General features: G+C 47.8%; 1 protein-coding gene across 1 annotated transcript; it reads right to left on the bottom strand.

Annotated features, from left to right (window-relative positions):
• Window positions 1-23: 23 nt before the first annotated feature.
• LOC141728635 (TOG array regulator of axonemal microtubules protein 2-like) lies at window positions 24-12,615 on the bottom strand. Its single transcript, XM_074538583.1, has 10 exons — window positions 12,428-12,615; window positions 10,703-10,808; window positions 9,728-9,963; window positions 8,048-8,200; window positions 6,820-6,937; window positions 5,768-5,871; window positions 4,199-4,403; window positions 2,727-3,020; window positions 1,638-1,755; window positions 24-259 (listed from the first exon to the last, which is right to left on the bottom strand). Exons 1-10 carry the CDS (start codon window positions 12,613-12,615, stop codon window positions 24-26), a joined length of 1,758 nt encoding a protein of 585 aa, XP_074394684.1.
• Between the last annotated feature and the right edge of the window lie 626 nt (window positions 12,616-13,241).

The raw sequence follows: 13,241 nt of genomic DNA, 5'->3' as shown, positions 1-13,241 counted from the left end.
GCTTTCTGGAGAAAGTGAAACCTTCACCAGCCCAAAAGGCTGGAGAGGTTTTCCTGCACGTGCGGAGGCTTGCTCTCAGCACACTTGATCAGCTGGGTGCCCATCACCTCGCAGAGGGCACAGGCCAGCTTGGTGACCACAGCGCAGATGTTGGCGCTTCGCACCGGCAGCGCCTTGTTCTCCAGGCAGGACCAGAGCACGGGCAGGGCGTAGCGCTGCACCACTTCAGGGCTCCTGGCATAAACCCATTCCACAAGCACTGCCGGGACAGACACACAGCTCCTTACCCACCAGCCTCAATGCAAACAAGGATCTACCTCTGCTTTTGCTTCTTGGGAGCCTCTCTGGCCAAGACCAGTGAAATAGCACACAGAGCCCCATGACCCAGAAACGGGCGATGCAGCTGATCATCCTTGAAACAGAACCACCAACCCCTCAGGACTAATTTCTCCAAACACAGCCTTGTACCTGTGGCAAAGACTTTGTCCCTTTACTAAATTATTTCACAATTTGTTTCTGCATGAACAATGAATGAAATGTCAAATTGCCTTTTATTTCCATTAACAAGTTGTCTAAACCCACACAGGAGGTTTGGAAATGCATCCGGGAGAGGCAACAGAGATTTCTAATAAAAGGAATGATTCCTTTTTGTAACTTTGTCAAGGGACAGAGGTCTAATCTGACTCTTCGCTTTGCTCCATGGCACACAGCAAAGGGCAGTATTAGAACATACTTCAGAACTCCAGCCCGCCAGAGATGGGTGCTGCTTGACAGCTGGATGAGAAACATCAGTGCCTAGCTGGTGTCTTTGGCAAAATGCATTTGTGGCTTCCAACAAAGAGCTCTTTCAAACCTTGGGGTGTCTTAGAGAATCATACAGACCCCATTGTCCTGGCATCTGGGCACCTCCACATTTTAATGGCATTTCCCCTCTCAATGTTAATGGCATTTTTTTCTTACAATGTGCGCTGAAATAGGGGCACAGAGAGAGAAAAACGCTCCACAGGGGACTGAAATTTAGCCAAAACATGAGTGTTTTCTCTGAAATCTGCTGTCTGCTCATTTTTTGAACTGAACTATATCAAACATAGACAAAAATTTACTACCAACAGGCTCCTTGCATGGCAGATTTGGCTGAGAGATCAAAACCTGAAATACTCAGGAGACCAGTCTTATTTTATGAACAGGCAAAATGTTATGTAGTAGCTATTTACTATTCTGTGGTGGAAGAGACTTCACTTTCTCTATGCTGTTAATCCACCAGCAGTCATCAACATTCAAACAGCCCCTGAAAGTACCCCAAACCAATTCTGCTAAGCAAGAAAAGGGTTATGGTACCCATTTAAAAATGGAACTTCATTTGAGTTTAAATGCAATTAAAGACATTGGTCACTGTGGAAGTTGAGAAGAGCCCCAGTGAGAGCTGAGCCCCGAGGCCGAGCGCTGCTCCCATCTCAGATGCTGCACAGCTCTGCAGCAGCCAGGGAAAGCCTGCCAAATCCACCTGCCTTGGCCATTGGGCAGGAGGGACAAGCTCAGCACCTCCTCATGTGGAGGAGCTACTCGGCTCTCTGCTCACAGGCATTGCCTGTAAACACTCCCTCAGAGACCTCTTGGCTTACAAGGGGAGGCTGTACCTGTGATACGCTCCATGACATCCAGCAGAGCTTCACCACCCAGTTGGCTCCATTGGTGGCTGAGCTCTTTCATCAGTGACACTTCATCTACAAGTGAAATATATTTCTGCTCACTCTTCTGAGGGCATAGGAGAAAGGACAGTGGGGAAGGAAAGGGCAGGGGCAATCCCATTTTATACAATAAAGTCAATTTCTGCTAATTTTTGAATTATTTTCTTCTTTCCTTTCAGCCTACTTGGGAGGGTTTAAAATTCCAAAAGAAAAGCTCTCCTTTCACGTGTGTAAATCCAAAGTTGTCTGCTGGACCAGGAGCTATGTTCAAACATTTCACATCAGGGACCTCAAGAGCTCAGTCACATGGAAGCAGTAGAAAGGTTTTGCATCCCAGAACACAAAAGAAGAAGCCCATACTTGGGAAACAGAAAGGCACTGAGTCAGGCAGTTTGTGACTTCACAGAGCAGCTGAGGTGGAGAAAGTGGAAACTGCCCCTCAAGACCTGACTCTTCAACACTCCATTTTTCAGGCGTATTTCCCCAGTGCGGCCTTTTCAGAGCTGACAAATCTGTGTGGCAGAGGAATTTAAAGAAGCCCTTGCCTAGGCAGGTATTTGCTATTGCCATCTTGCCCCATCCAAAACAACATGTGGAACAAGGCATCATTGACAGCTGGATTTAGACCCATTTGTTCTAAAGAGATGAACTTGGTGAATCATCAGTTCCCCGTTGGAAAAAGAAGACAAATGAGAAAGGTGGGAAATAGGCAGCTAATGCCTCTAATGCAGAGCCTTCCAGGTGGCTGATCTGCAGAAACTCTGATGGGCCGGTGTCCCTTCAAGCCAACAGCAAAGCTGTTCATTTGGCAAGTCAGATGGGGCCCAAGCAAACTCCAAAACTCCTTTGGCTCTGAATTGTAGCAAAGCTGGAGTCCAGGACTTGCTCTTCAGAGCAGCGGCACAGAGCCAAGGCAGCCTGGGACTGTTGGGAAATGCTGCTGCACATTCCAGCCTGTTGGGGATGGTGCATAAGGACTGCACCTGCACAGCTTCTGGTGGGTGTCAGCTGGAGCCTTCCACAGACAACAACAGCTCCCAAGGCACTCAGCGCTCTCTTGTGTGGGATAGACAGGGACACAGGTGAGGAGAGTCCATGCCAGGGCTCAGCCTTACCTAAATAAGCAATGGATTTGTCCAGTGCCTTCACAGCTGCGGCATGAACCCCAGGATCCTTTGAGTTTAGGTTCTTTGTTATTCCCTCCATCAAACGGGTCATCACCGGGGTCAGGGCATCTTCCAGGAGTCCAATCATTTCTGCCAGCACCTCCAGTGCCTGCTGCTTGACTTTTTTATGGGTGTCGTTTATTCTCAGGACAAAATAATCAAAAACCTGTGAAGAGAACAAACATGAAAGCTGGATTAAAATGACCTTGTTTGAAGAGGGGATGTAGAAATGAGCACTCAGCAATATAAAAGATGAAAGTGATTCTTTCTGTCAGGTCAGCCCTTGCTTGCACAATTTCACTGTTTTCCTGTGGGCCACTCACTGGAATGGTTGCGCAACCTGATGCTGCTGGAAAGATTTTCATCTGTTTTTAAGAGTTTTGGCTGGGGACAGAAAAGTTCCTATGGTATTTCTCTCCACCTATAAATCATTAAATCAATTCCATTCATTAATTCAAAAGGGCTACCTTTGCTTTTTAAGAATGGAAGCAGATATTTACCATGCCCATTCTTCCATACAGTTGCCTCAGGTACTGAGGGCAATTATGATTTTGCCAAAACTTTGGTGGGAGGAGATCTAAGTTTTATTTTGTCTGTCTCAGAACCTGTGTCTGGAGAAGGGCAGGCCTCTGGTCAACTCTTCCAGGATCCAGACCATTTCTCTAAGTAAAAGGTGGACTTCTGAAATGTAAAGTGCTCTACAGCTCTCATTAGAGCAGGTTCAGTCCCTTGACAGCCACAGTATCAGGCACCATTTTCTGGAAAAAGGGAAAAAGCAGCTACTGGGAGGAGAAAGGATGGATCTGTCCTTAGCTGTTTTCCTCCTTTTCCAAAGAGAAAAAAAGGCCCCCCAAGAAGGGTGAGCACCATCTTTACCAAGAGAAATAGGGATGAGGATGGAAATGAGTAGCCAGAGTTGTGCCTGTGCAAGACAAGATGGAGTTACAGAAGTATCCTTTTAAAAACATTTTTTTAAACCAACCCAGCCTGATACTTCTCTTCCCCATGAAAAACTATTTTCTGTCTAGAGAATAATTGCCATGCTTTCAATGGCTGGATCCCCTTCACTTAACCCAACTGGGAGTAGGAGACAGCAGCAGTTACACCAGCAGAAAATTCTGCCATCCTCTGATGAACAGCAGCAATAGGCACCTATCAGACAAATACAGCTGGACTGAAAGAACTTGTCCTGAAGCCTGGACCTGAATTACATTTGTCTGGGTAAGAGGGACCAGCCTGTCCCAAACAGTCAGGATGTAGTGCCAAGACAAACTGAATTAACTTTACTTCCCCAGGCTTGGGAAAGGAGCAAAAGGAAAGGAAAAATGAAGATACCCCACATACTTGGACAATGTTAGTGGAGATCAGCTGGGGGCTGGATTTGCACAGATCTAGGAGGAGTGCCACTCCTTCCATCCGTGTCTGAAACCCCTTGGCTTCCAGGAGGTGGTAAAGCTTCTGCAGTGACTCCCTTCCTTCCACAGTTGCAGGTAACGTGACCTGGGCTTTTGGACGGTGGAGGAGGCGTCCACCAGGGGCAGACTTCACCCTGGAAAACAAAACCAAATTAGGACCTGTTGCTGGTAATACCTTCAGTTAATTGTGAGCAAAACTTCCTGAGGAGCTTTCCTAATGATGTGATTTCAAGCTAGAAAATCATGAAGCACTGAGGAACCATGTGGACCTCGTGACAATCATTATGGGAGACAATCTGCAAGTGACATTCTCACCACTGCTCACTCAGGAAAACCAAGGATGAGATGCACCTGATCAACCTTCAGATGGCTTCCAAGGCACACATTGCTTTGTGGGGAAAGAGAGACACTACTTCCATGTTTAAATGCCTCCTCATGTGGCATGTGTGTGTTTTATGATATAGAAACTCATCACTCTGAAGAAGTGTCTCTACACCAGGCATGACAATCTGGAAAAGTAGCTCAGATGCATCTGAACAGATGAACAGGGGCATATCTGAAGGATCCAGAAAATCAGGAACAGAGATAAAAACAGAAGCCAGACATCCCAGAACTACACTCACATTTTGTTTGCTTCCCTAGAGACTAGATGCAGAGCTTAACAAACCCACTGAGTATTATCCTCTGGGATCAACCTGTCTCTTCCATGAGCACCGGAAGATGCTAGCCATGCTATGGAGGCTTGTGGTCACTTTCCTGCCACCACTGAGCAGGACAGAGCTAAATAAATCCCCTCTGTTGTCAGAAGAGAACAGGTACAAGTAGCTCTGCCACTGGCATGAAAAGAGCAAGGACCAAATTCCTGTCTTAAATGCTGATTGCAGCATAGGGGGAAATAAACCAAATATGCTGTCCATCAAGCAAACTATATGAAGGACAGGAATACCAAGGCAAAAAGTCCACATTAAGACACTTGTTGACCAAAATGGCTCAGGAATTGCCTTGCTCCTTACTACTCAATCTTGGTACTGTTTGAGGGTAAAAAAACCATGACTCAGCCAGGCCAAACCACAGGGATGGGAACTGCTTGTTTGGGGAATGGCATCTTGCTTCTAAACTGGGACTTCTCATTAAAACACCCATCTAAAAAGGACTTCACTTGGATGAAAAAAAAAAAACCCTGGTTGAATTTACTTGTCTCAAACCAGGCAGCAGAGATTTAGCCCTCTCCTAGCCTCCATAGCACTGTCCTTGCCACTGCACTGGACCATCTGAGCTGCAACCAATGGGTGTCTTTGTGTCACCCAATTTTTGTGGAAAGCCCTCCAGAAAAGTTGTATTCAACACAATGCAGAAGGTGACTTTTTTATCCTAGAGCATTTGTAGGGAAAGGAAACAATCTCTGGCACTGGTCATCTCCAGCAGAAAGATTTGCCTGAGGAAGAGGCATGTAGAGCTTGTCATGTGCTTTGTCACATCTGACAGAAGTGCTCAGTACCGTTTGATAGATGGCAATGGGGTCTGGGGCTTCTTGGGGCTGTCGTTCCTCTTCTTCACCGGCTCCTCCACAGATGGGCATTCACCCTTCTGGTTTTCCATCTCCTACAAAGACATAAAGAAACCCCATGAATGCTTAGACTATAAAATAGGAAATTCCCTCTTTAAACACAAGTTAGAACCAGGATTACTGCTAGCAAGGCTTAGGGAAACATTTCCTAACTTACAGAAATACACAGACCAGAGATTCAGTGATGCCAGCTCTTTGATTTCAATAGCCCAAGGCAGGTTATGGGTACTACCACATTGAACAGAATCTAAAATCCCAAATTCATTAGTCTTGAGCATAAATGGGAATAATGCAAACTGATAGACAATGAGTGGTCTTAAAGGAAAAAACTGGACTCTTTGGGAGTTGGCTCAATGTATTGAAAGTTGATTTGGTTCAATGCTTACTCTCCCTGCTCCTGCACCAAGGCACACTCCCTTCTGTAATGTAAATAAAAAGAATAAACCCCCGCCCCAAACAAACAGATGATTTTCCACTGGATGCTGCTGAATTCACCAAGCTTCTTCCAGCTCCACAGGGCTTGACAGCAGGGCAGTATTCCCAAAAGATAGTAATTATAGTCACTAGGATTGACTTGGACATCTTTTGTATATTTGGAAATTTCCTTGGCACTACTACTTCCAGTCTCTTTTGCAAAGACTCTGTTATGTTCAGAAGCACTATTCTCACTTAGTTGTTTTACTGGGGGCAGAGTAGGGAGAGTGTGGTGGGGGCATACACGTGAATGCAAACCCATTTTCTCCTCCTTCCCTTTCCTCTTTGTGACTGATATTCAAAGTATTCAAAACCCCACTTTTCCCCTAATAATAGCAGTTCCTCTGTGGTCTGCTGCAGATGAACAGGCTGAGGATTAATAGCTCATTCCCAGAGGCAAAACTAATCAGCAGAAGAGAAATGAGATAAAGACACTTGGGTATGTTTGATCTCATATTGGTAGTCACAATACTTGCACAAAGGAGACATTTCTCCTGCCAAGCACTTACCTTCTTTTTAATTCTTGTCAGTATATCTTCCAGGTCATGTGGGGAAAGAGATTGCTCCAAAAGCTTTTTAAATTTTTGATTATTTAGCAACATCTTCACCATCTCCTGTCCATAATGCCTAAGGAAGGAAGGAAGGAAACAAAAGAAAATGAACACAGGAAGTGTTAACAGAAGAGGGTGCAAGGTGCAATCCTTACATGAGAAGGCACTACCTACTCAGCAAAGAGGGAGATTTACCTCACTTGACACTGCACAGTGCTGTAGCTGAACACAATGGGCAGGAGGAGAATGTGGGGCACAAGAAAAATACCATTTCTCTCTGAAACTGGGGGTGGGCTTCTGTGGCATCAAAGGCTCCCAGGGAACAAGTAAAACACATCTGCTTTGTTGTCAGAGCCTGTTAGCAGTGTTCTGCTGCCATTACACAGTAATTTACCTTTCTCACCTCATGCTTGCTTTTGATTATTCTATATTATATGTATGCATATGGGCAGCTAGTTGCTGTGGTGTTCTTGGTAGCTATTAATGGGAATTTCATCATCAAAGTAAGGGGATTTTGGTGGTTTGGGGTTATTTTGCTGCTAGGAAACCACAATTTTCTTCAAGAAGAAATTTGGACATCACTGAGCCACAGATAACAGCATTCTAGAAATCTGCAGAAGATGTTTAGGAAGACTGAATACATTGGCCGAAGACCTCTGAAATATTTCTAGGGAAGTCTTAAGTTAATAAGAAACAGTTGTTTGGGATCCTTCAGTGGTGAACATTAGCCAACACTTTGGCTTTCTCTTGTGCACCTAAGGCAAATCAAAACTGTTGGACTGGCTAATCTGAGCTCTTTTGATTTCAGTAAAGAATCCTTCAAGTCACAGGAAGGTGGCAATGCTCCTTCTTGATGGCCAGCCTCAGGTTACCCAGTACAGTCTGTGTTACCCCAGACAGCCCAGAGCAGCGCTCACAGCACCAAGCTGACAGAGCTCAAGAAGTGTTTGGACAATGCTCTCAGGCACATGGAGTGACTCTTGGGCTGTCCTGCACATGGCCAGGAGCTGCACTGGATGACCTGCATGGGTCCCTTCAAACTCAGTGTATTCCATGATTCTATGCCCCTTAGCCACACAGTGAAGTCACTCATTATTTTCTTGAGTTTCCACTCTTTTTTGGTTTTGCCTTTAAAGCCAAACACAAATGGTTTTCCTGGTTTTGGAGGTGAGATGAAGATCATTACCTTGTGTCCTTGTGACAGTCCTGAGCCAGTGTCCCTGCCACGTGTGGCAGCCTCTCAGCCCTGGGGGTGCCTGCGAGCTTGGTGACTCCCATTTTCTCCATCAAGGACAGGAGGAGTTCGGCCGCGCACTTCCGCACCTGGACGTAGCGGCTCCTGGGAAGGAGAGAGCAAACCCTGGGCCACAGGGACAAGGAGCAGCAGCAGCAGCACAGGCCTTGGCCAGAGTATGCTCCCTGTCCTTGCTGGGGGAAGGAGCCTGGGCTCTCCCTGCACCTTCCAACACCTGCAGAAGGTTATGTCCTCAGAGAAACACTAAGTTAGCATTGTACAGAAGGACTGCCTGCACAGAAGAGGGAAGAATTCAATCTCCCTGCACTAGCTGATACTCCATTTCCTTCCCAAAATTTACTCAGAGAAAGATTAAAGTAATAGATCACATATGAATTATTTAGAAATTAAGGACAGTTCATGCTGACCCCTCAGAGGGCACCCAGTTCACAGAGCTGCAGCAGGATGAGGCTCTTTCCACCCATTCACCCCCAAATCTGCACACCTCTGGGAAAAAACAAATGCAGGGAAAACACGCTGTGGGGCGTGAAGTTGTGGAATATCCAGCAATGCAGCCTGTTTCTTTTGTAAAGCTTAGCAAGGGATACATCTGAGTGTTTTACCCTGTTCCAAAGCTGAGGAAAGGGTGGCAGTCAGTTTAGCCAGGTTCTCCTGTTCTAGAGACTATCTTGGGAACTATCAGGCCCAGCACCAACACTTAGGGCAGCATTTGCTTCAGCTGTCCCATGGCACTCAGCCTGTGAAGGTGCCTGGAAAGTGAATCATCATCTCAAGGCTAACATGAAACACCATTTTGAATAGAAAGCAGAGCTCTAAGGCCAGGACAGTCACACAAGACTCCTTTTGGCAGCAGCTGCACCTGCTGGGCAGGCTGTGCCACACCCCTGCCACACACATTCTCCCCCATGTGCTCCCCGCCCCAGCAAGGACCCTCCTAATTTCTCAGGTTAATGGATCATGAGGATATGATGTTTTCCCCAGGGCCTCTGTGGTTAGCACTGCAAAATATCCACAGTGCTTGCAGCTGCAATTGCAAGTGTCCCTCTTCCTGCAAAAGCACAAGGCTCTATCCTTAGACTTTGCAGGCACTTTCACTTCCCCTCCATTCACCACATCTAGAAAACTCTGACAGACTGGGAGAACTCCAGGAAGCAGCAGCAAGCTGAGTCAGAGGAGCTTTAGTTTGGATATTAGGAAAAGCTTTTCACCCAGAGGGTGCTTGGGCCCTGCAACAGGCTCCCCAGGGCAGTGCTCACAGCACCAAGCCTGACACAGTTGAAGAAGCATTTGGACAACAATCTCAGGCACACGCTGTGACCCTTGGGCTGTTCTGTGCAAGGCCAGGAGCGGAACTGGATGGTCCTGATGGGACCCATCCAACTGCCCATATTCTACAGTTCTGTGACTCTGTGACCTCATGGGCTGCAGGAGGGCAGAAATAGGTGACAAGAGGAAAGAAATGAGGTTGATCAGAGAATCGAGTCACTGAGTCCACAGAAGATGAAGGATACAGGATCCTTCCCTCCCAGCATTCCCATTCTCTCTCTCAGATCCCTTCCCTCATCCACACACTGGAAGGTGAAGAACATCACTAAAAGAAGAAGAACCTACTTGACCCCCCTGTCCATGAGAACAGTTATTGCTCGGGCAGGAGTCACATTCTCTACCATCATCCCCAGGCTCTGACAGGCTGCCTTCTGAATAAACTCTGGGGAGTTCCACACCATGGGGAGAAGGACCGCAGCCACTTCATCAGCCTCAGAGTCCATGTCCTTCTTCAAGATGGCAAAGAGCTCTCCCAGAGTGACGATGGCAGAGCAGGACACTTTTGATCGGAGGTTGGTCACCTGGGGAAGTCACGAGGGGAAACATAAGAATGACCTTGAAAAGAAAACTACTTTCCTTAGACAAAACTCCCAGGAAATCACAGCATGTCCCACTGTGTATAGAGGAACATAAAAGCACAGGAAGAGCAGAAGAGCCCAAGCACAGAAAGGCACTTATTCTGGCATCAATTTCTGGCCTCACACCTGCTTACTGCAGGCATAAAAAATATCTTTCACTAAAGTCTTCTACTTAACCCTTCTATAATATCAACTGCTTCAATTTTAGGCCCTTTGATTTGAAAAACAAAGAAGCAAATTAAAGTAAGGGATGCTTTCAAACCATAAAGGCACAAGTCAAAGATAAACCAGTCAGGCATTCCTGTTCAAAAAAGCAACACCTGTAGCTGAAGCACTCAGACAGGAAACAGAAAACACAGGCTCAGGTCTACGGACTCATTGCAGTGTTCAGTTACAGCTTGGGCAGAGATTGGGACTCCAGCATATAATGTCATCAGTGTCTCAGTTTCTGCCTTGCATTATAATGCACCACACTCAAAGACAAGTGCCAGCTACCCAACCTGCCAGTAAATACAGCTGCACGTACACACAGATCCTACAGACAGCTGATAGACATTAGAAGTAGAAGGTCTAAAACCAGAAGTGAAGGCAGTCCCTGAGCACACATGGTGATGAACAAGCACATATCTACTCTACCAGCCGTGTATGAAGTATGGGGGACAATTCAGAACAATGTTCTCACCTCGCTGGTAGCTGCCAAGCAAATCTCACGAAGTCGGCCGAGCAGGACTCCTGGATGGGACTCAGCCAGGTGTGGGATGTTGAAGAGTGCCTTCTTCTTCAGTTCCCTTAAAGACAAGTACCAAAAAGACTGATTTTTCTCTCTACCCAAGAACTAGGCAGCACTCTCTGAAATGACCACTCTGGCAGCTCAGTCAAACCATGAGAGGTGCTTTTCAAGGAGCACTTAATGAAATCATGGAACACATTGCCACAGGCTGCTGTGGCTGTCAAAAGCATACACAAATCCAAGAGGCAAAGAGAGGGCTTTCAGAGTGTTCATGTGTGGCCTTTCTGAAAATCTCTGCTATTAAGTCCCTCTGTCACTGCCTCCTAGAAGCTGTGTGAAGCCAGGCCATGCTGCTGTTTCTTGTCACCACCCTGTACCTGTCCCTGAGACACAGTCCCATTGGGCTGTTCCTGGGACAGTATTTTCCTTCTTTGTCAGCCCCAGCAGGCAGTTCAGCCCTGAGAGTCTGCACTGCCACTGTGGAGCTGAGTTTCCACTCTACAATCTAGGCCTATGTGTCACCCACTCCACTCCACCTCACACATTCCCCAAAAACCAGCAAGATGTTGTCCAAGATTAAGATTCCACCCCTGGGCAAGGACTGTTGAAACTCTGGCTTTTCCTACAACACTCCTACCTAAAACAAGCCTCACAACAGCAAAATGTTATTTAAAAGGTGCAAACAATTCCATCTCTCAGCACTTGCTTTGTGCAGGCCCTCAGCCTCAGGAAGGTATGTGAGGCATCAGGGCTGCAGCACAGGGCTGGTGACGGATCCCACGGGCACCCTGAGTGTCATCAGGACCCCCCACACCTGCAGCAGCTCTCTGCACCTCACAGGGCACCAGAGAGAAATGGGGAAGAGAAAGCACAAAAGAAAGGGCAAAGCAAAGGAGATGAATTGCGGCCGATTTTTCATGTTTATCCCTGTGAGGATGAAGCATCCACTAGTGAGTGGATGCTAACCCAAACATCAAAAAGACAACCAATATCACCTCTGGGCCGCCTCCTGTCTGTGTAGAATTTTGGGACCCTTTGTGAGCATTGACAATATATCTCAGGCCCATATGAAGCAGTGAGGAGGAAAAGTTGAATTCCCAAAGTGCAAGATTCCTAGAGGACTTTATTTCTTTTTCCTTCTCTTCTGCCATGAGCCCTTCCAGAGTAATGGAAGGCTGAGAGACTTGAAAGCACAACTCAGTCCATTTCTCAAAAAGAGGAGCTTCCTGGAGCCTCTTCTGGGACTCCATGCAGGAGTCCCTGCCTTTGCTGACAGCAGTGGGAGCAGAGAGGAATCTTACTCAGTCCCACTGGGCTAGGGGCCCAAGGCACCCAAATCTCTATGCTCAAAACTGCTGCCATCCTGCTTCTGCCTTCAGCCAGCAAATCATCTCATCCCACAGCTTTCTCTCTTCCCTCAACATTTCCTTTGCAGCTCCAAGGAGCAGCAGGCACAGCCAGGAAACAGCACAGGCCTGCTGCAGCTGCCGCACTGCTGCAGAGCAAGGCCAAGAAAAGGCTGCTCTCCAATCTTTTTGCTCTCCCTGCTCTGCAGGCATTTCACCACGGCCCTTTGGTCCTCTGGGCTCTCAGGGCTCCGAGGCACGAGCAAGACACAAAAGCTTCTGACCGACCTTAACGCTCAGAGGGACACAGAGGGAACAGGGCCTTTCTTACCAGTCATCACTGTCCAGCATGGAGAGTGCCTCCTGCAGGGACTGCTGTGGGTCTGAAAATGCTCCATCCTTCTGCCCACACCCACGGAGTGGCTCCTCTCGGCGCTTGGCACCAGTGGCCATCTGCGGGGTCACTGTAAGGAGAGGGTCGGCCATGGGCGCTGCAGCCCCGGGCACGGCACCCGCCATGGCGCGGCCTGCAGCCCCACCTCCCAGCCAGGGCTCCATGTGGCACACGCTGCCACTACCTGCTGCCTGCATCCTGGGGCTCCTTGCTTGCTCCCAGCCTCCCCCAGCTGGGCACAGCTCCAGGCTGAAGCTGACAATTGCCCCCACAGCACCAGCTTCCAAGTGCCACAGGTGCCACAGCCAGCGGCAGCTTCCTGAGGCCGCAGAGCTCCCACTCCCTGCCAGACAGTGCCCACAGCAGGACTGGCCAGCCAGGAGGGAACCCCTCAGGGGCCTCTCTTGTCTCAGCACCCAGATTTCCCCCAGCCCTGAGGACAGGGGCACTCTGCAGCTCCCTGAGGAAAGACCTGCAGCTGCCTCGTGATAGTACCAAGCCAAGCCAGAACAACCCAGTCCTGCTGGGCCAGGCTCAATCCCCACAGAGCAACAACCAGGGAACAGCCATACCTGACCCTTCATACCTGACAGCACCTCTGTTTCCATTGACTTGAAATATTCTAGACTATCAACTTTTGGAGTAACTCAAAAGTAGATTTGCTGTTCATTCTCAGGACAGACTATGGACCCAAGATCCCAGCTGTCCTGAGGCAGGAGGCAGTTTGTGCTCCTTGTGCAAATACAAACCC

The sequence above is a fragment of the Zonotrichia albicollis genome, chromosome 3, assembly GCF_047830755.1.
Source record: "Zonotrichia albicollis isolate bZonAlb1 chromosome 3, bZonAlb1.hap1, whole genome shotgun sequence".
NCBI classification, from domain to species: Eukaryota; Metazoa; Chordata; class Aves; order Passeriformes; family Passerellidae; genus Zonotrichia; species Zonotrichia albicollis.
This window is presented reverse-complemented; position numbering and strand designations above follow the sequence as displayed.